A 27,070-nucleotide genomic window follows, 5' to 3' on the forward strand; every position below is an offset into this window, starting at 1 on the left:
CTTTTGTTATTCTGGCTATTTTGATCTTGACTATCAGATTTTTTGTGGTGAATAGATTATGTTTAGCATACTGTATACACTTGTTCCAATACATGTTTTGTATTTATGTTTTTATTACTCTTTTTTATTGTTGACATTGCTTATTTGTTGAATGTTTGTTTGTTAATGGATAAATTTGTGCATATGTGTTGATCATAAGATGTATTATGTATTGTTTATTAAAATTTTACTATCGCTTTGTAGGTACCTGTGGAATGATGGCCATTACATCCTGTGGCAGCACTTTGTTCAGCTGTAAGATATTTAGAAGTGTATTGCTGATTTAGTTTTCATTAAATACGAGGTAACGAAGGATACCCACGAAATCTAGTTGTATTATAGTTCTCGATAAAAACATAGCTGCTGATATAAGTAAGTATTGCTGATTTAGTTTGCAATAACAAAAAAAGCTCCTATGACATCAAGCACAGACCATCGATTGAGCCAGATCACATGGCTGGTTTGAACAACACCATAACATATAGTTTTCTATCATATTTTGAGTAGCTACAGACGATTATAACACTTACTTCATCAGCTGCTTCTTTAAAATGTTCGTCGAGCTCTTCTTCGTCCTCTAAAATGCCTAAAATAGCGTCAAAATCATCTCTGAATAAAAACAAATCGTTCAAGTCCGCCATATTGTTTAGACTACACGCAATCCAACCTCAGGAGCGAAACAACAGGCCGGCTCTTTGAAGTTCGCTGGGTTTCATAACCATTCCCCTCAATTAACTATGCTGTGTTATACTGTGTCAAGCTAGTTAGCCGTTCCCTGACTTAGATTACTTTAGAGGTTGTTTCAGGGTTTGTTGTTTGAGCTAGCAACGAGTTACATGACTCTGATGACCCCAGGAATTGTTTCTAGCTTCAATTGGTGATTCAGGTTGGAGATTTTCAATTTATGAATTATATGTCTATCTTTTGTAATTGTTTACACTTCAGCACTCAAATGTGACTCAAAAGAGGAACAAACTGAGAAGGACATCAAAGGTAACCATAGTGATGAGATGGAGGCACTAAATGAGAAGTTTCATTAGCACTGAAGTTGAACCTGGAGTATATAGTAAAAGTGAATATTTTCCAACCCTCAAGAGACCCAAAGTGGAAACAGACACAGAGGATGAACTAGAAAATGAAATCCCATCTAAAAAGTAAGCGTATTTCTCTGTTTACTTTGTGGATAGAAATAAATTATTCTTAAAAATTGAAAAAATGCTGACTTAGGGTTCTTCATTAGGGGTAGATTTATTTGTGGTTTACACAAATAAGTCAGACAATCCCCTTGTACAAACAGAGTCATTAGAGACAATGGCTACAGCCAAGACATTTTGCTCAGATCCAAAATGCCCCAAGAAGGACCACACCTGGAATAGCCAGCTTATAAATGCCTGGAACAAAGATGCATGCTGGTAACTTTCTGCTGTGTTTCACCATTCTTGCTGTTGGTGGCACAGCAAGTGAAGTTTTCTGGATCTTTTTCTACTTGGGCATGTGCTGCATTTCACTGAAAACCTACTTTTCATATCAAAAGGTAACATTAAGATTTTGTGGTCCCCCCGAAATTATAAATATCACTAATATTTCTTGTTGCATCAAAAGAACAAGATATTTCCTGCAATTTATCTTCACTGGCAGAGATACCAAAAAAGATGATAGACATGTATTGCACAATGACAAAATTCCCTACCGTAACCCCCTAGGGGAAATGTGACAAGGGAGAGTTATGGAAAAAACCACAAGGAGATAAAAAAGATAAGTGATCATTTTTCTAATAATTTACCTTTTCATCATTATTAGTTTTCTAAGCTGTGATTCTTAGTTCAATTTACGCGAAATATATACATAATTCACTCCGTCAGAATCCCCTACAGATTTTGTAAGTATTCAATCGTTTATACTTTGATTTTATAGAAATGTTTAAGACAAATTTTCACATATTTTGTAATTGTTATAATTTTCAGTTGACACTCACCTACCTAACTTGACCTTAAGCCAAGTGCGCATCGTACAGAAAATTAAAGGTTTTTGACAACGGAGTAACAGTGTAGTTTTTAAAATCAAGTAGCGCCCCAACACGAGGGAGTGAAACAAGACACCCTGGTAGGGAAGAAGGACCCTATTGTCATAGGCAGTGATGCAAAGCACGACAGTATGGGCCATAGTGCCAAGTATATACAATCTTCTGCTGCTGTACTACTGCAATTATTCACTTGGAGGATTATGCATTATGCATGGAGGATTATAAATATGAAAACGTTCTCTTGTCCATTTGATGTTCATACTCATTGCCTGTGTTCACTTGTGCGACTATCATGTTGGGCATTTGGAAATAATTTATATTACTCTATACACACATGCATTATTCTCAATTTATTTACTGCAGAGAAAGGTGAGTATATATCTCAAGTTAACCATTCAGCTTGCATTTCAAGCAAGCAATTTGAAATTCAATTTTCTTGTAGAGAAATCAAGCTGGCAAGCAGTCCTGCCATGGAATACATGGGGCTTCAGCAATGTATGGAGTTTGTTTTGGGGCCAGGTGCAGTTATTGGAACACTAATTACTGATTGCCATACATCCATTGCGAAGCACATGAGAAAGAGACTTCCTACCATTACCCATTACTTTGACTTATGGCATATTAAGAAAAATATGAAATTTGGAGGACATTGTGTTTTTTATGCTGCTTATTTATGTATTCATTACAATAAAGTGAGTTATCAAACACCCACATAGCTGAAGCTGCAGAGGTTTATAGGAAACATCTTAGATTCGCCATGTTCTAAACGAGCCGGGATCTGGGTTCGAGTTACGACCGCAAAGCATCTATGGATTGTTTGGAGGGACAGCCAGAGTCCAAACAATATGGCTGACAGTGTAAATGTAGATACTAAAATAGTAAAACTAACAGAAAGTGACATTCCTGGAGCGAAACTTCCAAGGGATTCTGTTGAGAAATGTAGTTGTGTTCAACTAAAGAGGTGGCTGCTTTGTAGAGGCGCAAAAACAACAGGAGTAAAGAAAGTTTTAGTCTCAAGGTTCGTATATGGCGTTACAATTTAACTTATAAGACTCGCATATCATACAGGCTAGATTTTCGAACTCCAATGCAGCATAAAGCCTCATTTCATTGATATATCTTATTATTTCAAATTACAGAGTACAGGATTACATGAAACATAGTCTTGACGTTAAATACTTGCGTGATCCAGACGGTGGTGTAAACCTGCTACGAAAGAAGGCAAAACTTGGCGTCCTTGACCACCAAGAACCAGAGATCACGGAGACTTTCCCTAAAGAAGGATTCGAAGCCGATCTAAAGGGACTTCCAAAAATATCATTTGGAACTGTGTGGAGATTCATGATAGAGGGAGTAGAGTGCAAAAAGCAGCTCTCCACTGCAAAACCACTTGTAAAGGGCTTCAATTTCTTCAAATCTGGACATGTCCTTTACATTGGCCACTTACATGAAAACGGCAAACACTTTATCAAGAGTCAAGTTCTGCCATCAATGAAAAAAGACAAAGTCTACACATGTTTTTTAGTTATTAGCTCATTTGGCAAGATGCTGAGGGCACACTGCAGATGCCCTGCTGGCATAGATGGCCGATGCAACCATGTTGCATCAACACTGTTTGCACTGGAACAACATTGTAAAGAAAGACAGAAGATAACAGTAGTAGACACAGATGATTCTTGTACGTCTAAACCCTGTAAGTGGAATGTCCCTCGAAAGAGAAAAGGCCCTGTACAGCCAATAGCTAAAATGAGTTTCGTGAAGCATGATTATGCAAAAGAAAAAAAGATACCCAAGCTTCATCACTCCAAGGAAAATTCAACCACAGAAAGTTGTCAAGATGAAAAAACTGCAAAAATGTTAGAAATGATGAAAGAGTATCAAAAGCTATCAGGGAATATTCTTGCCTGGACGCATATTCTGCCGCAAGAAGTAAAGAAGCCTGCCATTTCACCAGTAAAATGTCATCCTGTTTCAGCTAGAGAGTGGAAAGAAAAATTTGATAAAGTTAAGAGAAATCTTATGGTTGATGATTTGAAAGTGAAAGAAATTGAGAAACAAACTAGAGGTCAATCGAACATTGATTTGTGGCATCATCACAGACAACCAAGGATAACTGCTACGAAATGTTACCGAGTAGCTGTACAGAGAGAGAGCACATCTCCTACCAAGATTATCAGAGATGTACTTGGTTACAATAAAGGATTCCAAAGTAAATCAATGTAGGAAGGATTAAAGATGGAAGACCAGATTATCAATGATTACAAGCTTTTCAAGCAAACTCAAGGAGCTGAAGGCATCAAAATCTCTAAGTGTGGTTTTTTTGTTTCAAAAGATCATTGCTTCCTTGGTGCAAGCCCTGATGGTCTTGTATATGATCCATCAACTGATGATTCAGAAGGACTTATAGAAGTAAAGTATGTTCAGACATCAAAAGATGAAACACTAGAGATGGCATTAGTGCGCAAAGGCATTTGTAAACAAAACAATGACATTGTAAGATTAAATGAGAGACATAAATATTTTTACCAAGTACAACAGCAGATGTTTGTGGCAAAGAGAAAATGGACAGACTTTGTTGTAAAGGGTTCAAGCTGTAGTTCACTGTTTTGTGAAAGAGTGAATTTCTCAAGGGATCGCTGGGAATCTATTTTGCCCAGGCTAGAATCATTTTTTAACAACTGGATTGTGCCAGAACTTGTATACCCAAGAGTTAAATTTGGAATTTCTAAGTTGGATGCTCGTTCACTTTAAAAACACTTTTAAAGCATTTTGTAAAGTAGAGTAAAAACACTAAAAGTGTGCAATACTTTTCTCTATTTTAGTACTAAATAATACCAATTTAATAATATAAAATTATATAATTCACACAATTTAGCTTAAATTAGTACTATAAAATGTTGCACACTTTAAATGTTTGTTTTTTATTATTTCTAAAGAGTTTTCAATGAAAAAAATCCATATTCATACTTGAATCTTTTTATAATCATAATTCTTTTTATTTGTCTATTTGTACATTAATTGATGATGCTATAAACTATGATGTTGTAGAGTATTATTCATTGATTTATTTTGTTTGATCTAAGTAATAAATTTTGTTAGTGTTATAAACTGTTATATTGTCAATTGATTAATGGAGGGTGAAAATTAGATAGTGCACCCACTACAAATAGCATATCAGTTGCTATTGGAGAAAGAGTAATGGGAATTCTATGATCAAATATGTGCCAATTCTTCACTCTTTCCATTAATCTCTCAACATGTACTCTTAGGCTTGCGACTGTCTTGTTGTGGTTGGTCTCTTCTTTTGAGAATTGTTTCTTTTTGTCCAAAAATGCTGGCCTTATTAGTTCTGCTCCCACAGAAGCTAATTCATCAGTGCAGTTGAAACCTTTGTCTGCCATAACTTTATCATGTGGTAGTAGTTTGCCCAAAAATCCACTTTGAGCTGTGATCTCCTCGTCTGATGTTGAACCAGGAAATAGCTCACTAACAAAACACAAAGCACCACTGGGTGTGATGCCAAGCAAGGCCTTCATGGTCGTTCTGGACTCGTATGATGAATAGCAGGCAGATTGACAGTTAAGAGAAGATGGTTTCTCCATTTCAAACTCAGTACAGTCCACAATTACCACACAATCAGGGTAAAAAGACTTTAAAATGTCAGGCATGTACATTTTAATGACATCTCGTGGAGGTATGGTAATAAGTGGTTCAAACTCACTCCTCAAGAATCTAATCCAGGCATTAGTAACTTTAGATACTGTGGATCTTGACACATTAAAACGATGGGCAAGATCCTTCTCAAATAGTCCAAGTCTCAATCTCATTAATACTAATGTGAACTCTTGAAATTTGGTCAGACATCGAGGTCTTCCTACATTTCCACAACTGACCCTTTCATGTTCATATACAATGTTATTAGCAGAATCTTCAACCATCTTAAAACAAAGAAGCATTGCCTTGTAGTCAGGGAAACCCGTGTAAAAAGCAATGTCTTCATTTTTGTCTTTATATTTCTCAACATCAAATCGAATGTTTTGCAGAGAATATCTTAGTCTCTTTACTTCTTGTTCAAGCTTACAATTGGCCTGGAGCAGGGTTGTATTTTCATCGCTTAACTTCACATTTTCGTTTCGCAGCTTCTCCTTTTCTTCAGTCAGTTTAACAATGTCCTCTTTGTGTCTCTGTAAATCTTTCAGCAGCGATTCAATGTCCAAGCTCGTAAGAGATGTTTGACTGGTCGTATTTGTTTGTGTTTCGATGGCAAGGACTTGGAACGTGTCGTTACGTTCGCCATCATGATCACATGTCAGAGAAGCCTGACTTGAGTTTTCCTTTAGCAGCCTTCTCTGTCTCTTTTCTTCCTCGATTTCTTTAATTTTATCAAAACTGACTCTTTTAAGTTCTCTTCTTTTGATTTCTGGCTTTGTCCAGGGGAATATCGACGGCAAATGAGTGCGGCTTAGTTTCGCACCACCTTCAAAATGTTCTGAGCAGATCCATGTACTTGTTGAGTTCAATTTCAGGCTATCATTCTTCAAAATAACTTTGTAGGATTTTCTAACAGCCTCATCTTTCGGTATCCTGTAGTAGTGTAAATGAGAAGCGCTTCTAAAGCTATTTGTACAGCCAGGAACACAGCAATTATAGTGAGACATCTCAACATTCCTATAACTGCTTTGTAAACATGGCGACTCTGTCCCTCCAAGCAATCCATAGATGCTTTGCGGTCGTAACTCGAACCCAGATCCCGGCTCGTTTAGAACATGGCGAATTGAGAATGCTCAAAACGGGTAAACTGTAACTGGTAAAGGATCTCAAGGTTATCAGTAGCTACTAAGTTGTTGAAACGTAAAATCTATCCACCCATAATACTTGTCAGTCTAAGTTTTCAGGGTTTTTGCTTGGCCTTGTTGAAATAAGTGATAAAAAGAAAGTGGTTCTTATAGTTATTCACCATAAGGATGATAATGAATCATAACATTCCATGAATAGGGGAACATATGTGTTGGGAGAATTCATGTCATTCTCTTATTTTTTTTAGATGGTACAAGCAAGATGGCTGACGGACTTGTCCATTACAGCTCTCTGAGTAATGTTGATGATTTCTCCACTGATGGTACCATTTGTCTCTACATATTCTATAAATCATCTACCTTTTTCTAATACATTAGTAGAAATCCGGTACAACATGGCAGCCAAGCATGCGCTTTGCTTTCCTGATGTGGACTTTAAATATATTTGAGGGATTGTTTTACAACAGACAAATGTATTAGAATTCCAGCATTAGTATATTTTATTCGGTTTTAATGAGAAAACCGCTATACTTTTCCAAGTTTCAAACGTCACGTTTTAAACAACACAACTTCACTAGTGCATAGCTAAATTTACAGACATTTTCAAATAAAAAATCCTGTTCGCTTTCTAATATAAATAATGTTACCTTTAACGGTTTGATTCCAATATATCTACCTAAAAATGTGTAACAAAGCCCAGAAACAGATCGTTCCTCCTGCTTGAAGATACATCCTTTCCTGTTTGCGAAAGTTGGATTCGAATATCCACCTATGGTCCTTCCTAAAAGTCCAAATAACTCCTCAAAATCTTCTAAAAACACCGTTCGCAATTGCTTTTGAAAATGACCAGTACCTTATGAGCCTATACAGCCAACAAAGATGAGAATCAGAGGCACAAAACGGCCAAAATCTCTTCATAATGTTAGCAACAATAAACGCTTGGTTCTCAGCCATTTTGTATCCCACAATTCCAAGCAATGGTGCTTAGTTACAAGCCAGTACGTCATACATCTAGCACTCACAGAGAAGGAATATTGCAAAATGTCTGATGTTTTTGGTAAAATTCAAGCTGAAGAGCTTGCGAAAAATCAAAGTTACCAAACCAAGTTTAGCGTATGCTGCTAAATCTTCATCCAGGGAAGTGATTTTTGCCTTAGAAATACCATATCCTCTTTGTAAGAGCTGGTACGAATTCGTACAAAATTTTTCGCATCAACTGGAAGTGGAAAAGCTAACCGGAAGTGAGAAAAAAGAATATGAAAAGGCCCTAAAATACCCATATGTGGCACTTTTGGAGCATAGTATTCCACAACAGCACTTCTGTTTTTCATCTGTTGATGATGTTAGAAAGGAAGTCAATGAAAATTTAAGAAAAATTTGCTCAAATGTTGTCCAAAAATGCAGGGCATCTAGAGGCATGGCCAGGATGAAACTAAATGACTGTGTAAAGAAATTTCATATGTTCAAAGGACAGACAGAGCCAGTTAAAAAGATGAGAGATGAAATACAAAAATGGAAGGATGAATGCGTGAACCTAGAGGCCAGATGTTCTGACTTGTTGGTGGAACTACAGGCTGCCCTGAAGGAGTCAGAAAGGAAAGACAAAGTCATAGAAGACCTCCAGTGTACAAATCAAGAGCTTTCCAGTTACATTGAAACTCTTGAAAGGGCACAGGGTTTACATTACCAAGGGAAACTTCTCTCTGATGCCAAAAATAAGAACAGGACTATCAGAGAGTTTTTAAACCGAGCCAATGTTGCCCTCTGGTTTGCCAAGGCCTTTGGCATTGAGCTCACATCTTTGACAGTTAGAGAAACCCAGACGGGCCAGGAACATTACCTCACTAACTGCAGAGAAAGCACATCCACATCCATTCAGACTGAGGAAAGTGATGGGACAAGAACTCAATATGACAGGCTCTTGGAAGAAGAAAAGGGAAAGGTACAAGAGGTGCTTTTTCTTTTGGACAAGTACTGTGTTGGGGATAATTTTTACCATGAACTCTCAATGATTTCGAATGGGCTACCCAAGTCTTATCTCATCAAGCAATGTAGAGATAAGTATGATGATCTTTGCCACATTGAATCCCTTCCTGGTAACTACCAAGGATCAATGTGCTCATTTGCTGAGCTTCTAACCATTCATGCTAATGACTTTCTTGCAAATAATCCTAACTTTGACTTTGCTAATGAGCCACTTAAAATTAAAATTAATGGTGATGGGGCTAGGATGACAAGAAATTCTAACTTTATCTTTCTTACTTTTTCTATTTTACAAACAGGCGCTAATGTTATGTCAGCTAAGGGGAACAGAAACATTGCAGCTGTTAATGCCTCTGAATCATATATAACATTGAAAGAAGCCTTTGCTCCTACGTTTCAAGAGAGTAACAGCTTCACTGATTCTGGTACATTAACAATCAATGATAAGACAATTAAATTGGAGTTCTTTCTGGGAGGGGATTATAAATTTATTTTATTGATGCTTGGATTAAAAGGTGCCACTGCAAACTATGCATGTGCCTGGTGTAAAATCCATAAGGATGATCGCTGGAAAACAGACAAAGATTTTAGTTATTTCAATAAGGAACCTATGAAAAGATCACTAAAAGAGTTGATTGAGCTTTCTAAAAATTCAAAAGATAATTATTGTTGTGAAGAAAAACCTCTACTTAAAATTGAGCTTGACCATGTGGTCGTAGATGAATTACACTTAATGTTGCGTATAAGTGATGTACTAACTAAGAACCTTGTTTACCAAGCAATTGACAGAGACAGAGTTGATGACTTTCAAAAGAAGAGGGGGGAGGGTAAAGGCATCCATCTAAAATATCTTATTTCTACCATACGGTCATTGGGCATTCCATTTGATGTTTGGGAACAGCTTAATGCAGATAGGTCATCAAGTGGGAAATATGAATTTACCAGTTTGACAGGGTCAAACAAAAAGATACTTCTTAGTCAATTGCCTGATAAATTACATGATTTACTGCCTGCTAAAAGCAGAGAGAAGATTATCAAACTTTGGGAAAATTTTAATTCATTATATACACAAATCAATAACATGGAGCTATACAATTCACCAGAGAGCATTGCAAATGAAGCTAAAGAGTGGATTGAATTGTTTTGCTCATGCCATGATTTGGCAGATGGTTATGAAAGAGCTCGTGTAACACCTTATATGCATATTCTTTTTGCACATGTCCCTTTTTTCACTCAAAAATACAAAGCCATTAAAATATTCACTGGACAGGGAGTGGAGAAAAACAATGATGTTGCTAGATCTGTTCTCCACAGAAAGTCTAACAAATGGGATTCTGTTGGGGACATAATGAGACAGGAATTTAGGCAATGGGAATTGAGAAATAAGGAAAGGGAGAAAAGAAAATATGTTAAAAAAAGTACAGTTTACTGGGAAGGTGACATTTGTACCTCCAGGCAAAAAAGGAGGAAGACATACTATAGTGACTGAAGAGCAAGACTCTCCAGTCATAATAGAAACTGCAACAGTAGGGACTCCTGAAGTCATTGATCCCAAAACAATGACTGTGAATAAGCTGAAAGAGCAGCTCAAGGCTAGAGGTGTTAAATTTCTAAGTAACAAAAAAAAATCTGAGCTAATAGAGCTTCTTCAAAATAGTTTGAAAGAATAGTTTAAAACAATTAAGTGTATGAGTATACATCTTTGAATAGAGTGATTTTGTAAAACATGTGAATACTTAGAATGGAAATAAACCACAAATCAATGAAAAGATAGAAGTCAGAGTAAAGAAATGCTAAAATGCATTCACAGGCTTATAAAAACACTCTATAGATGTCTATTGACTATTTAAAATTATAAAATTACTATATTACTATTTACAAATTATATATATATATATATATATATATATATATATATATGAAATGTACTAAAAAATATATATGGTTTTATGTAACAGTAATATTTTCCTTAATAAAATCTACTGTCAATTTCTCTCTGTACATTCTCTGGTAATCTTCTTTCATTGAATCATCAATAAGTTTATAGCGCTTGACTGATTTACTCAAAAAAATTCTAATTTTAACAGGATATAAAATTTTCACCCCATCCCCATTTTTGTCAAGATATATATCCCATCTCCTTGGAAAATTACAATCACCAAAATCATCCCTTTCATGTAATGTGTAAACCCCATCCCTTGACTTAGTACCCTTACCACCAAAACAATATCTATAGCAGTCATGATGGAATTCTATGGTAATGGGCACCCTGCTTCTGTTTTTAAGTTTTGCCTCAACAGCTACTCTCAATCTGTCTAAATTGTCCTGTAGGCGAGACGCTTCCACGGGTGGTTTTTCAAAATTCCTAGGGTGAAAGAATAAAACTTTACTGAAATAACTAAATAAATATTTTACATAAAAATGGAGTTACATCTGTTTTTTCTACACTCTATGAGTAAGGAGCAAAAAGAGTGAGGTCGTTTGATTTTTCGAATACATGCCTAATAAGATCATCACTCAGATCATCCTCGTCTAACCAAGAATTTTCATAGGCACTGTATCCTGCCCACTTTATGAGATATTGTGTCTACAATAGAAATGTTCAAATATTTTTGTCAAAAATTTAATATACAAACACAAGAGCGGACTTTTTTCATATCATAATATTACTAGTAATCATACGAACTCTCATTGTATAAAGTAATGCTTTTCCTTCAAAATATCATATATTTTGAAGGCAAAGTTTATGGGGAAAAAACAAAAACACTTCGATTAAGATTTGGTTGACAACTCACCTTTGTAACTTCAATACGTCGTGAAACAACTCTTTCCACGGGAAAAATCTTTGGATCTGTATTCTTCATTCTCTTTTTCTTCTTTTGGCTGCTTCCCCAAAGCAATTCACCCGTGCTTGCCTGGTCTAATTGCCTATAATAACCTTTTCCCTCACGTACTCTCTTCTGGTCCGCCATTTTGAATTATAAAATTACACTCTAGTGCTCATGCGCAGTAAAGTTAAAAATTAAAAACTGCGCCCGTAATCGTATCCGCTGACTGTACAAGATTTCTACTAATGAAGATTCATTCCCTATGGAACGGCTCTATTGATGATTTGAATGTATTTTGTGCCAATGTTCTGAAACTCAATGATCTCATGATCCAACGAAAGGATGGGTCAACTTAGCTTAAAGTTCTTTAAGGAGGCTGGGGGTAGTTTTGCCACATTGAAACGGCTACAACTTCGTATTTAATGACTCAATCTGTAAGCGCTTTTCACACAATGTCAGGAAAGGATTAAAGGTTTTAAAAATGATAAATTAGTTTAAAGCAGCCTTTTCATCATGACGTAATGGTGACATCACAGAAATCTTCTATCGCTTACTTTCTCAAAAACTAGACCTTACCTTTCAAAGCAACTTGCACCAGTTGATAGTATTCATCGAGACACCCAACTTATTGCAATATGAAAAAAACTTATTAGAGTATTTTCCAAATATTATGTGATGAATATTTTCATGGACTTCTACTATTATTTCCAACGTGTCAACTATACACCCTCAAAATCAGGACTATAATTTAATGGTGTGATGAATCTAGAAATCACCAGCTTATCATTATTTTCATGTGTTATTCCTTGTCACGTGCTGTTCAGATCTTAAATATCTCTAAACGTTCAAAGGGAGCAGCATCAACTGCCCTCGAGGTACAGATTGGTGGCCCTCCCACGCCCGTACCCAAGCAATGGGGAAAGTACATCACCAACCAACAGAACAAGATCAATCTCTGTGACTTCTTAACTCACTCTTTGTGCAAGCTTGGGCAAGAGATGTTACCTTTTATAACAAGAAGCTGGTAATCGGAGAAGGATTCAAGGACGGGAAGAGGTGTGTGCAGATCACCAGAGGCTGCTGTAGAGATATTACAGATCTGAAATCAGACCACGAGGAGGCAGACACTTGGTTAATTCTGCACGCCAAGTATGTTTCCCAAACAGATCGGAGGGTTGTTATACAATCACCCGACACTCACGTGCTCATCATTGTTTTACTAAGAAATAGAGGAGAAAATGCCAACCAATCGATTAGGCTAGTTTTCATGTTGGCACTATTACTCTCATTAAAGCCAAGCCGTGGCACCATTTTACATTAAAAAAGGTATTTTAAGTATCTGAAATGATGCTTATTAGCTAATAGAGTCATATATAGTAAAAAAAAACCTGTTGAAATTAAACTCGAACTTTAATAATGCTTAAAAAATGAAAATTCTCTATTTCCTTGCCAAATTTTGTCTCAAGACAGGTCACATGTTTGGTCACGGGACATCCCCTAACACCAAAAGTGTCTTTCATGACTCCATTTCATTGTTGGTTTGCTTTATTTCCTATTTTGAACAATTTTTGCAATTAAAAAGAGAAGGCAAAGCTGATTAAGTGACCAGCCTCGATTTCATGCTGATATCTGGCATTACGTTAAAAACTACTCTGGGTTATCCAAGGGGTCTTGTGCTAACAAAATCCAGTGTCAAACCTTTCCTAGCCTGTGGGTTGAACGAAACCCCAATTTTCCAGACTCTGCTACTGGACTAGATCAATACAGCAAGCATTTCTTCCAACGTTCTTGGTCCTGGAAGTTTGTTCTACAAGTGCAGCTTACAGAATGTTCAAGTATTTATTCAGCAAGCAATCCACTAAGAAAGCTATTAAAAACTTTTGTTTCATGTTTCAGACGTAAATGAATCCTTATTTAAAAGATTTACATGTTGTTTTAGTAAAAGACACTTTGAGTAAATGTATTTTTCAGTTGACAAATAAATATCTCCTCGTAAACCCCTTCATGTGTCATCTGTCGAAATTTTACCAATCAGATAGTCTTTTTCACATTTTAAGCAAATCATCGCATCAAATTTGTTTGCGTGAGTGTGATGACATACATACATACATACATACATACATATTTTATTGTACCAAAAAGTAAAATAGAACTAATACAATGTGTATATAACGAATTATAAGGTACAGGCTATCTGCAATAACCATGAGGCTAACCTAGGCAGACAGCTTGACATGAAAAATAATTGCAAATTTGGTACAGGAAGAGAATGAGTAAAATTATATAGTGCAAGAAAAAAAGAAAAAGAAATTACTTTAAAAAAAAAAACTAAATATAAGTTAGTAATCAATACTGACAAATACAATAAGAAAAAAAAACAAAAAAGAAAATTAGACAAATAGGAAGTGGATCAGTTCATTTTAGATTGTTACAATAAATAGAAAAAAGAAAATTTTTAGTAATTAACAAAATTTTGATCTATTAAGATTATCATTTCATAAGTTGGTATAGATAACACTTTTTTATTTTATTTTATTTATTTTTTAATTAGAAGAAGAATAAGCCTGCAGTAATTTTTCTTTTAAGGATTTCTTGAACCTATCTTTGCTATATGGTTTTAAGCACTCCTCAACAGAATTCCAAACTTTAGCGCCAGCATATTTTATATTAAATTTTCCATAATTGGTTCTAATTTTTGGTAGGGAAAAAGAAGTTTTAGAAGCAAATCTTGTATTGTAAGAATGCTTCATGCTTACCGAGTGAAAAAATGACTTAAAGTAAATAGGTAAATTTCCAGAATAAAAATCATGCATAAAAACAGCAGTATGAAAGTAGACCAAGTCACAAAGCTTGAGAATTTTTTAATTAATGAAAATAGGATGAGTATGGGCATTGTAGTCAGCAAAGGTCATTAGACGTAGAACTTTCTTTTGGAGAATAAACAAAGGATCAAGTGTTGTGTTATAAGTGTGTCCCCACACTACAATACCATAGGTTGAATAAGGATATATTAAAGAATAATATATGTTAATTAGAATATCCAAATTGACATAATGGCAAGCCTTGGCTATTATTCCAATGCTGCGTTTTATTTTATTTGAAATAAATGAAATATGTGATTTCCAAGTAAGGTGGCTATCAATCATGACACCTAAATATTTAATTTGATACTCCCGCTGAAGAGGTTGATTATCTATCTGAAGCTGAACATCATATAACAATTTCTTTTGAGCTGGATGAAAAATAACAAAATTTGATTTTTCAATATTCAAGGAAAGTTTATTAGCACAAAGCCAGGTGTGCACATCAGATAATTGATTATTAATGATCAATTCTAGAGATTTTAAGACGGCATGTCAGTAAAAATCGAACAAGAAGCGGCCACGGTTGAAAAATCGATTTTGCTCAAATTTTGTCCAGATGTACTTTATCATATCACAAAATGCACTGCATAGTTTTTTAAGGAAAATATATTTTTATTTTTGAGAAAATGCCGTTTTAAAAAGTCCTCCCGAAATCGCCATTTTAGTGGCCAAAATTTGCATTGAGTTTACCGAGCGAGTTCAGTACAAAAATCGATTCTGATCAACTTAAAACCCATAAGACCGTGTTCTATGCTATCTAAATATCCGGTTACGTGACTTACAGGAAATTTGAGTTACTTTTTGTGACATAAATAATCTTAGTTTTAAGACTCGTGATTCTAGGTGATTGACGATATCCCCCAAACAAAATCGATTTTCACCATGCGATAAAGCTCCAAACCCAACAAGTTTCCGAGGGTTAGTTCTTTAAGAAACAAGCTTTCAATTGATGTAAACATTTCTTTGGGCAAACAAATATTTGTTACGCGACGGGTCATTCAAATCAATTTTTGACCTTTCGAAGTCATACGCCATAACTTCCCATCACTCACAAAATAAAAAAATCTCGCCTGGCTAATCTCTTATTCTTACTATTTTACCCTTACAGGCCAAAAAATACACTTGTTATAGCATTTCTTACCTTTTTAAGGCGAAAATCTGGTCTATTAACCTCGGTATTCGTTATAATGGTATCACAAGTCTTGACCATTATCTGTCAGTTGATAACTTCCGTTTACTATCCAATATGTCAACCGTCCAGCGCTTACTAAACGGCGTTTAAAACCCTTGTCGAACAGTCAAGATTGTTTTCCTTTTTATCTGAAGTTCTACGATATCATAATATATCAATATGATTTCAAAATTTATGGTACAGCTGAATTTCCGTATCGAATTTAGAGTACGTAAACAAATGGCCTGGGATTATATGCTAATCAGGTAGACTACGACTTTCTAGGGTAGGGACGGTATGTCCCATTTGCCTTTCTCTGACATCCCAGCGCTTACTAAAAGTTATTTAAAGCCTCTGATTAACTGTTAGATCAGTCGATGTTGTTAATATGCTTTTCGAAGAACGAGTTGGGTGTTCGGCTTATATCGTCAAAGTCATAGTTCATGATCTGCAAAATAATATAATTTTAATTAGTTACAGGAACTGTGTACACAGGAAGCCCAACTGGCGGCGGGGAAGGAATTGGGGAGGGGAGGGGGGAGGTTAAGCTATGAAATGATGATGATGATGATGATTATTATTATTATTATCATAAACAAACAATAAGACAGGTTGAATAAATAATTACCTTTTACAGCTGCAATTGCCAATTAACTCCATAAGCAAATCAACATATTGCTGTTTTCTTGTTCCCTTGATTGAAGAGGTATCCTGCTCATAAAAAGTGCATATTTCTTGCAGCATTGCTATGGAGAACTTTGAAAGCTTCGAGCTTGTAGCTAGTTCGCATAGATTGTGAGCTTCAAACATGATGGGATGACCGAGTCCGATTTCCTTAATTATGTTGTGTGCAAGCTCTTCAAACTCTTCCTCGTCGAGCCTTGCCTCCTCATCTTCCTCCATCTCGTCTTCTAAGTCCACGTCATCCACTTTAACCTCCCTTCTTTTCTTAGCAAGACGTGAGAAAAAACTTTTTATCTGCTTTGGTGTGAGGTACTCATTTGAATTAAACATAAAAGAACCATCAAGGTTTCTTGCCTTTCTCATAGAATTAGATACGGTATTAGCATCCACTTTGTGCCCTGTCTGCTCTCCAAGATCGAACATCTTGGTAAGATAGTCCTTTTGAGCTTTGTTCAAGCGTTTCCTTTGAACAGTGGATGACTTCAATGCCCAGCCTTTTGATAGAGCATCGCCATATGCCAGTGTGCGGGAAGTACTTGGTTCTTCAAGTGGCTGGTTCTCCAATGACGCATTTCCTTGGTCAAGTTTTACGGCGTATGACAGCATCGCCTTGTCTAGAAGTGTTTCGCGTTCCAGTACATATTTATGCTTACCGACGTCAAGATGGCGTTGAAGAGATGAAAAAAGCTGGAACGATTTAATGCAGCCGTCGTCGGGACATGGAAACAGCTTTGTCGTTTGCTCTTCATCTTCTGAGCTGGAGCTTTCAGCATCTGTATGCGTAGGCTGGGTCTCGATACTTTTAGATTTCGCTGCTGGTCTCTTTCTTGCAGTTACCTCTGTAAAAGTGGCTTTAGGGGGAGTAGCTTCTTTAATGACGTTTAGTTTTGGCAAAAGAATACTTTTTGGCAGGCTAAATGCACTCCATTTCAAGGTCTTACCCTCGCCAATGCCATACTCTCTCCATACTTTCATGCCATTCTTATTGTAGGAGATGTTGTTGATGAAGCTAACTCCATCCCATTTCAAAGGCACTAAATTTGGGACTGAAGGCGGGTCGCATAGCATAGCTCTTACTCCATTGACACCACTCAATGATTCGATGGCTATTTTCATCTGTTCTGCAGTTTAGACATCTTTTCCAGAGTTTAAGTATGCCTTGATGTGGTTCTTTATGGTGGCAGCTTTTCGGTCACATGACCCTTTACCGCCCTGAGGGTCTGAAAAATCGACCCTTAATTTAACTTTGTGTTTTTTGACTATTTCTTTCATGGACAGTAAGTTGAATGCGCTGTGGTAACAGCCGGCATTGTCCTGCCTTAGAAATACTTCCTCAAGCTCAGGCCTTTCAGTTTTCAGTTGCCCCACAACATCATCAATGATAGCCATTACTGAATAGCTGTCCTGGGTACAGCTTTTGAAAACATGTACGAATGTCAACATTTCCAACTGACCTTCTCTTTTTGTTGTAGCTACTGCAATGTGCCAAGAAATACCTTTCTTTCCATACCAATCAGACTGGCTTTCACGGTATTTCCTTGGGAGAAACTTCATAGCCCAGTCTAATACTACAAGTACTGAGGTTGGACCCAGACTCTGCAGAACGTTCAACCGGGTTTCATCTTGATTGATAGCACGCAGCAGGTGGGCTTTCCAGGCTTGGATATTTTTCTTTGATTGGGTGATGACATACATCATCTCTTTCTTCTCTTCATTGTCAATGGCCAGATCCTCCAAAGCCGAATGAACTTCATCAAACACAGATGGAATCAGCTCACACCAGTCACATTTTAGGTCGTGCTGATGGTCACATTTAGTGGTGAAATCCAAATCACTTTCATGACTGAGAGCGTGCGCTCTACAGTGGTCGGGGACTCGTGAGCTTTTTGACACATGAACCTGCAAATATCAAAGATTTGATGTTATCGTTTTAACGTCAACCAAAATCCTGGACCCGCCTATGATTTACATACCTTGTAATCACTTTTCAAATAGCGCTTTGCAATTTTCAATTTATTGATTTGATTCTTTGCCCAGGAATGACCTTTTCCGTACTCATCTCCAAGCTTTTGGACTACTTCCTCCATTTCATCAAAGGCTTGAGCACCATCGGCAGAAAAATAGTCAAGCCCTTGTAGTGACTTCCTTACGGAAGCACTACATACACCCAACACTCTACATAAACTGCTACGGCTCATTGGTTCAAAACAGGTTTCCTGACAATAGGTAGTGTATTGGTGCACCACCTGTTCAGGTATTAATGTCCTTACAACATTTGGGACTGTGATCTTTGTATTGCTAGATAACTTCAATGTCTTTTCTCCAAACGGCAAATCTTGGATCACTTGACCACTTGTGATAAAAGTCAAAAAGTGGTCAAGTTTCTCAGTTGACACATAAATACGCGGGCTCTTTGTAATGGTAACGGGAGTACCTCTTCCATGAAGCAATGCGTGGTGGCGGGCCACATTAAACCTGTATCTGGAGAGACCGGGAATCCAGTTTTTCAACGCTGAATAGGGCATCTTATCTGCCATTATCGACAAGATCTGCCTTCTTGTGCTCCAATGACTTGCGTTATTGAAACATTCAACAAGAGCATCCATCAGTGATTTATCAACGTTCTCATCCTTTTGCCCAGATGACTGTAATACACTGAACAACATTTCTGAGCTTTCAGGCGCAATTTCTTCTAAAGCTGCAAAGACAACCTGCTTTGCTTTACGCGAATAGCGTCGCTTAGTTCTTTGCGAAGCTTCATCCCATGGTGTAGTCAGCTGGTTTCTAATAGGACTTATGTCCCTTGCGGCTAAAAATGAATTTAGCAGTTCTCTTGACATTGGTTCTGAGTTGTCTTTGTCCTCCGTTTCTGTTAATAGCGAGCGTTCTGAGGGTTCATAGGCTGTGCATGGTGTTTCAGGTATAGTAGTATTTGGTGGGCTCTGAAAAGCTGGACTTTGTGCGCTGGCTTTAAAGGTTACCTCATCGTCTTCCTGTAAATTAAATGTTCTAAATGTTAAACTTTGTGTGAGTAGGAGGGGATTGATGTTTTAAAATTTGTGTAGCTTTTCTTGTCGTTTGGGTGGGCTTCCTGTGCCATGGCATCAGATTCATAAGATGAATAAGAAAAATTCTAAATAGCTAAGCCATAAGTACCTGCATATGAAATATATCTTAAGCGTGTAGTCTTGGTACTGATAAACTAATGTGAAGAATGACGACTGACCCGTAAAATACCGCACTTGTAAATAATTACTTCAAGCACCTTCAAATGGCCTCACTTCTTTACCTGGCAGTATGTACGTGTAAATGATAATCGCATGACAAATTGTCTTACCAAGGTCAACTCTTTTATCTGTTCACCCATAGCTATGACATCCGACTTTGAGGAATCTTTACTTTCCATTGTTTTAATGAGATATCGGCATTTCTTGCAAATACCTGAAGTAATATCGATGTATATATTAACGTAAAGAGACAGTACTGAGTAACTTATAAACAGTCACTAGTTATATATGTTCTTTGAAAAAAACTTACCTGATCCAGGAGCGACAAACACGCCAGTATTGCGTAATATAATAGATGATTCTTGCTTGCCTAAACCTCGATCACCTTTAGGCCAGGTTCCTTTACCCTTTCCATGGTCTGAAATCTCCTGCGGAACTCTACATCTTGTACCTCCTCCTCTGGTCCAGCTTATCCCAAGCGTCGCGCGATGATAAGGGCAGATGGTCATCGATTTGATGCTCTCCTTCCACTTATCATACAATGCTACTCTAGACAATATCAGATCTACCTCATTTTCAGGACCTGAAAAACTCAGGGTGGACAAGTGCCTTGCGATATCTTTTGTACAGGACATCAATGGTACAATTTGGGTTTGGCGCTTTCGATCTTTGGCATCAAAACCACAAGAAGTACCGACGATAGACCTAAACGAACAACACGCAGCTTCCATTTTCTTTACAACATCTGCACTAAACCATCGCTAATTAATAACTGCGGTTTTCGATAGTCAATGAACACAAGCTGGAATTTTTTTTTTTTTTCCTGCTGCCTTCAATCAAAAAAAGTCAGGCGGTACCTTTTATGTTCTTCACTGATGGCAGTAAAAAGCAATTTCACAAGCTGTTGAAATGTTTGAGTTCGTAGATTATCTAAAACTGATTTCATCTTTGTTTATCTTTCGATCGCGATATGTAATACCCAACTCAATTGTAAATGCATGTCACATCATTAATCGATCTTTTTGTCGTTGTTTGTCTACTGTTTGTATATTATTTCATTTCTTTTTCCTCGTGTTTGTTGTCTACATCAAACTGACACAAAACATGACTAAAGCCTAACTAGGAAACTATATGGTTTATTTAGGCTCCAGGCATTTCCTCTCATTACAAACTATATTTAGCTTTGTTTATTTGACCAAATAAGTATTTTCTTTTCAATGATCTAAATATATAATTTAATGTAATGTAACATAAAAGGAAATGTGAATAAAGACGTATTGTATCGTATTGTATTGTAAAAGCACTTGATTCCCAGCGAATCGGGCTCCCTGTGTAGTACAGAAACGCAAATTATATTATTTTACAGTTCCTGATTATGACGATATCCAGCAAACGATATATATCATTGGGGTATATTAACAACATCGACTGATCTAACAGTTAATCAGAGGCTTTAAATAACTTTTAGTAAGCGCTGGGATGTCAGAGAAAGGCAAATGGGACATACCGTCCCTACCCTAGAAAGTCGTAGTCTACCTGATTAGCATATAATCCCAGGCCATTTGTTTACGTACTCTAAATTCGATACGGAAATTCAGCTGTACAATAAATTTTGAAATCATATTGATATATTATGATATCGTAGAACTTCAGATAAAAAGGAAAACAATCTTGACTGTTCGACAAGGGTTTTAAACGCCGTTTAGTAAGCGCTGGACGGTTGACATATTGGATAGTAAACGGAAGTTATCAACTGACAGATAATGGTCAAGACTTGTGATACCATTATAACGAATACCGAGGTTAATAGACCAGATTTTCGCCTTAAAAAGGTAAGAAATGCTATAACAAGTGTATTTTTTGGCCTGTAAGGGTAAAATAGTAAGAATAAGAGATTAGCCAGGCGAGATTTTTTTATTTTGTGAGTGATGGGAAGTTATGGCGTATGACTTCGAAAGGTCAAAAATTGATTTGAATGACCCGTCGCGTAACAAATATTTGTTTGCCCAAAGAAATGTTTACATCAATTGAAAGCTTGTTTCTTAAAGAACTAACCCTCGGAAACTTGTTGGGTTTGGAGCTTTATCGCATGGTGAAAATCGATTTTGTTTGGGGGATATCGTCAATCACCTAGAATCACGAGTCTTAAAACTAAGATTATTTATGTCACAAAAAGTAACTCAAATTTCCTGTAAGTCACGTAACCGGATATTTAGATAGCATAGAACACGGTCTTATGGGTTTTAAGTTGATCAGAATCGATTTTTGTACTGAACTCGCTCGGTAAACTCAACGCAAATTTTGGCCACTAAAATGGCGATTTCGGGAGGACTTTTTAAAACGGCATTTTCTCAAAAATAAAAATATATTTTCCTTAAAAAACTATGCAGTGCATTTTGTGATATAATAAAGTACATCTGGACAAAATTTGAGCAAAATCGATTTTTCAACCGCGGCCGCGAAATATCGAATTTGTTTGATTTTTGCTGACATGCACTCTTAAACTCTTATTAGCATAAAAAAGATTGCTGTCACCAGCAAATAAATGAAAAGAGAATTTATTGGATGATTTAGAGAAATCATTTATATACAAGAGAAAAAGAATGGGTCCAAGGACTGAACCTTGAGGAACACCACAAGATATAGGTAAAATTTCGGAACAGGTGCTTCCAAGAGAAGTAAATTGTCGTCTATTATGGAGGTATGATTCAAACCATTTACCTGCTAACCCACGTATTCCATAATAATCTAGTTTTTGGAGTAAAAGTTGATGATTAACAGTATCAAAAGCTTTGCTAAGGTCAAGAAAAATTCCACAAGAATAGATGTTGTCTTCAATAGCATTTTGTATATTATCTGTTATGGAAAGAACAGCCTGTAAAGTGGAATGCTTTGGTCGAAAACCAAATTGCTTATGAGATAAAACAGCTTCTTTATTGACAAAGTTAATAAGTCTGTCAAACATAAGTTTTTCAAGAATTCTATTGAAAACTGAAAGAAGGGGAATAGGACGGTAGTTATTAACATTGACTTGAGAACCCTTTTTAAACACAGGAATGACCCTAGCTAATTTGAAACTTTCAGGAACAATTCCAGAAGAAAAAGAGTTATCAAAAATACGTTTAAGAGGTTTTGAGATAAGATGTTTAATAGATTTTAAAACTGCAACAGGTATACTGAAGGGCCCAGTGCTCTTTAAAGGGTTCAGTTTATCTATTTCATCCTCTATTTCTTTAAGTGTAACAGGAGTTAGAAAAATGCTGTTAAGTGACTTTTGAGGCAAATAACTCAATGAAGATACATTGCTTTTTGGGACTGAACTAGCAAGATTAGTACCAATATTAGTAAAAAATTCATTAAATGATTTGCTATACTCTTACAATCAGTTAACTCAACATTATTAGATGTTAGTAATTTAGAAGGCAGATTAGATAATCCATGTTTAAAACCAATAATATCTTTAACTCCTTTCCAAACGTTCTTAATATTAGTTCTATTGGATATAAAATAGTTATTATAATATCGAGTTTTTGATAATTTTATAAGGTGATTAAGCTTATTTCTGTATAATTTGAATTTATCAAAATAATACAAAGATTTGGTTTTAATATATTTCTTATACAGTTTATTTTTAATTTTAATTGATACTTTAATTCCTTTAGTTATCCATGGTTTACATAATTGCCTTACATCATTTTTACTAAGTTCCCTAATAGGAATATGCTTATTAACTACATTAGACAGTTTGGAATAAAAAATATCAAATAACATAGAAGCATTAATGGTATGTTCAAATTCTTCAGTCCAATCAATAGCCTTAATTTCATCTAATAAATCAGCTTCATTAAATTTAGAGTAGTCTCTTCTAGATATTTTAATATTTTTTGGAAGAGCTGATAATTTATTTATAATTAGAAAATTTGGAAGATGGTCAGTTAAATCATAAACAATATTACCACTAACAGTATAGTGAGTTAATGAATTGAAGAATATATGATCTATTAGAGAAGTAGAATGATCGGTAATGCGAGTAGGTTGAAGTATATGAGGATTAAATGAATATGATTGAAGAGTGTTAAGGTAATTTTCAGTATCTGAATGGGAAGAGGATTTTAATAGATCAATGTTAAAATCCCCCATGATTACACAAAATTTGTTTTCTCTATTAATTTTATCAAGTGAACTTTCAAGATAATTAAAAAATACATCAAAGTTACTATGAGGATGCCTATAGATAACCCCACGCACAATATTATGATGTAGATCACTTTCTACTTCAATCCATAGAGACTCAAATTCAGATTTAATAGAGCAAGAAAGATCACTTCTAAGGGAAGAAGATAATTTGTCAGAAACATAGAAAGCTGCACCACCTGCATGAGATAAGGTGGGCTGAGAAAAGAATTTATAACCATTAATAAAGTTATTAAATGGAATTCCAGGTGTGCTTTTAAGTCTGGTTTCAGTAAGACCAATAACAGAAAAATTATGATTTAGTTCCGAAAGCATATGTATAAAATTGTCAATGTTGGCACTTAGACTTCTGATGTTGGAGTGCAAAACTGAAAAACATTTACCAGAAATGCTACTTTCAATTTCGAGGTTTTCTGAAAAATCTTGGGTAGAATAATACTTAAAATTAGATTGAGTTGGAAGGTGAGAGTCAGGATCTAAATTATTCAAATCATATATATCATTAAATGAACTCAAGTGTTGTAATAAATCAGTTGAATGACACATAGAAAGTTGAACATCTAAGATTACTTAGCTTCATTCGTATAAGTTATCAATGTCTAGATCATTGGAGATCGTGACCACAGGACTAGATCCATCCTTCCTCAGCGATATTCTACCATTATTAGTCCATATATATTTATACTTTAGTTCTCTTCTTGCCTTGAGACATCGGTTGAATAGCATTTGGTTATGACGCGTCAGGCTCTCTGCAAGGTATATTTTCTGTGTTGGAAACCTTACAAGACCAATATCTCGGGTTGACTTGTCACGTAGATATTTTCTAGCTTGGTATAATTCATCACGAAGTTCGCGTCGTACGAATTTAACTATGATTGCAGGATCATAGTTCTTGTTTTTCTGTCCAGCTAAACGGTGGCTCACAGAAATATCATCTACTTCAATATTAACATCCACAAGATCACCAATTTTACAGACAATTTCGCTAGTGTCTTCATCGTCACTGACAGGAATCCCTCGAATTTCCAGGCAGTCCCGTCTTGAGTACTGACCAAGATTATTGCATTCCTCCTTAATTTGACTTAGTTCGTTTGATAGACGATGAAGTTGAGTGGATAAACAAGTATTTTCCATCTTGATTTGATGATTTTCAAGCTCGATCTTCTTCATTTTGGTATCAAACTCATCATATTTCTTGCTTAGAAAATCAAGTGATCGTTCAAATTCTTCTAACTTTGAGACTTTCGCTTTAAGTTCGCAAAGGTCGCTAATTATTGGGCTTAATTTCTCATCAAGTAACTTAGAAAATGTGTTTATAGATTCTTGATCCATCAGAAAAGTAATTAAACAAAAAAAAGCTAAAGAAAATATCAAATTTAGAAAACCAAAACACTAAATTTGAAGAGCGCGGGAATCGACATCCTCCTTCCTCGACCGCTGACCAGTACTCCGCTACCGCTGACAGATGCACACTCTTTTCATAAACCTTTTTTTTTTTTGAAATTTTACGCTATTTTTCTCATGAAAATCTATTATATAACGTTTGTGATTTCAATAACTTTTTGAGTGTCCTACAGAGAACAGAACCTGGCTAAGCCTGATCTATTTGTTAATTAAAATAACAAGGTCATGAGAGGGGACAAGTCAGAAATAACAGAGTAAATATTTACCTAGACACTTAAACCATATATTATAGGTTGTGCCAGAAGCTGACAAAAAGTAGAAAACTGTTACAATTGATGTAGATATGGAAGACATTGAACGTCAAAGTCAAATATATGACACCAGCAAAATCAGTTCTAGTCACAAGATGTACCAATATTTTACTAACGTGTGTGATACTTAAAGAAGCACCAAATTCGGGAAAATGGTTCTGCACATCATGCTCAAAGAAATAAACCGTTGAATTTTGACCCGGTTTGTCAGAGTGCTCTTCAAAAGTTTATTCTGTTCTTATCATTTTCACAGTTGCCCCTGAGGGTGGGGAATTTTAGGGTGAATTTTACCCCATACTCTGGGGGACTATTTCTTTAAGATTACCATGCTTCGTTTTCCAATTCCCCCCACTATGTCCCGGGGGTAGGGGGGGAGGGGGTGTTGGAAACAACTGACTTCAAAAGTCAGAAGTTTGATGAGGCCGTAAAATCCAACAAAATCGCACAAAATATACACATATTACCAGCAAACATTGCAAAATCGGGAATCAAGCATTAGAGAATAAATATTTCAGGTTATTTCAGTCTTTTCAAGCAATAAATCGTTCAACTTCAAGCTAAATTATTGAGAATGAATCCCGCCAAAACATGGCGACAAGCAACCGAACTCTTTACGCTCAATTCAACTCTAAAGTATCGCTCTAAATAAACAAATTAAACAATATATCGCTAATATAATAGTTAATTTACCTTTAGGATGCAGTATGAGCCCTAAAGATCCATAATTGAGGAATAAAAGAAGGATTTTTAGTCAGAAATATTTCCACAACAACTTTTAACGTTCACTCAGTCGATATCACGTGGCTGCCTCGTTTACATGTCAAGACAAACCAACACCAACGGGGGAGGGAGGGGATTGGATTCATGGTTTAAAGTAATTTCGTAACATTTTTCACAGTGTGAATAAAATATTTCGAACAAACAACTCAACGATATCTGCTTTCAAGAGTCGACAACGACTTTTTTTCATGGTATAATAAAAGTCAATTTAGTGATTTTTTAACTTCCTCCAATCGGCTCCAAACATTTTCGCACAGGATAAGATAGGAAAAAAAAGAATAGAAAAATGTAAAAAGAAAGTCTACAGCAACAGTTATTCCCAAACGGTCACCCATACAAGTGAACCGGTTTTTTCTCGGTGGTATGGCCGTAGACAGAAGTAACTGCAAAGCTTTAGTGCTTTTGCACCGTATCAAGTTTTGATCACCAACAAAGTACTTTATATTGGATCACGTTTGAAGCGCCGACAAACGTTACGGGGAAGAAAGAAAACTCGACTAGAAAACAAACAAAAAAGGACAACAAAACAAGAACAGCAATGAAAAGAATAGAAAAACAAAAAGTGAAACGAATCAATTGTCCAAAAGCAACTGAAAACAACAGGATAGGAAAATGCAAAAAGAAATTCTACAACACCAGCTATTCCCAGGCGGTCACCCATTCATCTACCGATGCTGGCCCTACCGAGTTTCCGAGTTTTCGGACGATAATCAGTTCTTTCTCGGTGGTATGGACGTATTATTAATAATAAAGGTTCCTTTTTTTA

General features: G+C 36.0%; 6 protein-coding genes, 1 long non-coding RNA gene and 1 pseudogene across 7 annotated transcripts; 2 read left to right on the forward strand and 6 right to left on the reverse strand.

Annotated features, from left to right (window-relative positions):
* Positions 1-183: 183 nt before the first annotated feature.
* Positions 184-26,363, reverse strand: LOC148908850 (uncharacterized). Its single transcript, XR_016120718.1, has 3 exons — positions 26,215-26,363; positions 570-625; positions 184-292 (listed from the first exon to the last, which is right to left on the reverse strand). It is a non-coding gene; the product is annotated as an uncharacterized LOC148908850 (long non-coding RNA).
* Positions 2,841-4,813, forward strand: LOC116290316 (uncharacterized; annotated as a pseudogene).
* LOC116290315 (uncharacterized) lies at positions 5,182-6,924 on the reverse strand. Its single transcript, XM_089035521.1, has one exon. The coding sequence runs from the start codon at positions 6,718-6,720 to the stop codon at positions 5,182-5,184; it is 1,539 nt and encodes a 512-aa protein (XP_088891647.1). The 5' UTR covers positions 6,721-6,924.
* LOC116290314 (uncharacterized) lies at positions 9,074-10,330 on the forward strand. Its single transcript, XM_089035247.1, has one exon. It carries the CDS (start codon positions 9,089-9,091, stop codon positions 10,328-10,330), a length of 1,242 nt encoding a protein of 413 aa, XP_088891373.1. The 5' UTR covers positions 9,074-9,088.
* On the reverse strand, positions 10,789-12,295 carry LOC116290313 (uncharacterized). Its single transcript, XM_031697313.2, has 3 exons — positions 11,637-12,295; positions 11,343-11,428; positions 10,789-11,206 (listed from the first exon to the last, which is right to left on the reverse strand). Exons 1-3 carry the CDS (start codon positions 11,811-11,813, stop codon positions 10,789-10,791), a joined length of 681 nt encoding a protein of 226 aa, XP_031553173.2. The 5' UTR covers positions 11,814-12,295.
* Positions 15,609-16,858, reverse strand: LOC148908851 (uncharacterized). Its single transcript, XM_089036064.1, has 2 exons — positions 16,333-16,858; positions 15,609-16,152 (listed from the first exon to the last, which is right to left on the reverse strand). Exons 1-2 carry the CDS (start codon positions 16,809-16,811, stop codon positions 16,146-16,148), a joined length of 486 nt encoding a protein of 161 aa, XP_088892190.1. The 5' UTR covers positions 16,812-16,858; the 3' UTR covers positions 15,609-16,145.
* LOC148908852 (uncharacterized) lies at positions 17,517-19,880 on the reverse strand. The gene is made up of 3 exons (XM_089035250.1): positions 19,726-19,880; positions 18,362-19,381; positions 17,517-18,287 (listed from the first exon to the last, which is right to left on the reverse strand). The coding sequence occupies exons 1-3, from the start codon at positions 19,792-19,794 to the stop codon at positions 17,517-17,519; spliced, it is 1,860 nt and encodes a 619-aa protein (XP_088891376.1). The 5' UTR covers positions 19,795-19,880.
* LOC148908853 (uncharacterized) lies at positions 24,203-25,241 on the reverse strand. Its single transcript, XM_089035595.1, has one exon. It carries the CDS (start codon positions 25,139-25,141, stop codon positions 24,386-24,388), a length of 756 nt encoding a protein of 251 aa, XP_088891721.1. The 5' UTR covers positions 25,142-25,241; the 3' UTR covers positions 24,203-24,385.
* Positions 26,364-27,070: the final 707 nt, after the last annotated feature.

Source organism: Actinia tenebrosa, unplaced genomic scaffold (assembly GCF_029948245.1).
Source record: "Actinia tenebrosa isolate PJP-AT-01 unplaced genomic scaffold, QUT_ActTen_1.0 PGA_scaffold3__52_contigs__length_22856419, whole genome shotgun sequence".
Lineage (NCBI taxonomy): Eukaryota > Metazoa > Cnidaria > Anthozoa > Actiniaria > Actiniidae > Actinia > Actinia tenebrosa.

Excerpts from the sequence above, each read along its gene's own strand:
- LOC116290315 (XM_089035521.1), bottom strand. The coding sequence starts at position 6,720 with ATGTCTCACTATAATTGCTGTGTTCCTGGCTGTACAAATAGCTTTAGA.
- LOC116290314 (XM_089035247.1), top strand. The coding sequence starts at position 9,089 with ATGACAAGAAATTCTAACTTTATCTTTCTTACTTTTTCTATTTTACAA.
- LOC116290313 (XM_031697313.2), bottom strand. The coding sequence starts at position 11,813 with ATGGCGGACCAGAAGAGAGTACGTGAGGGAAAAGGTTATTATAGGCAA. Across the intron at positions 11,429-11,636 it reads GACGTATTGAAGTTACAAAG|ACACAATATCTCATAAAGTG; the intron begins GTGAGTTGTCAA and ends TTTCTATTGTAG. Across the intron at positions 11,207-11,342 it reads CTGAGTGATGATCTTATTAG|GAATTTTGAAAAACCACCCG; the intron begins GCATGTATTCGA and ends CTTTCACCCTAG.
- LOC148908851 (XM_089036064.1), bottom strand. The coding sequence starts at position 16,811 with ATGTTCGATCTTGGAGAGCAGACAGGGCACAAAGTGGATGCTAATACC.
- LOC148908852 (XM_089035250.1), bottom strand. The coding sequence starts at position 19,794 with ATGGAAAGTAAAGATTCCTCAAAGTCGGATGTCATAGCTATGGGTGAA. Across the intron at positions 19,382-19,725 it reads AGATAAAAGAGTTGACCTTG|GAAGACGATGAGGTAACCTT; the intron begins GTAAGACAATTT and ends TTTAATTTACAG. Across the intron at positions 18,288-18,361 it reads ATTTGAAAAGTGATTACAAG|GTTCATGTGTCAAAAAGCTC; the intron begins GTATGTAAATCA and ends TGATATTTGCAG.
- LOC148908853 (XM_089035595.1), bottom strand. The coding sequence starts at position 25,141 with ATGGATCAAGAATCTATAAACACATTTTCTAAGTTACTTGATGAGAAA.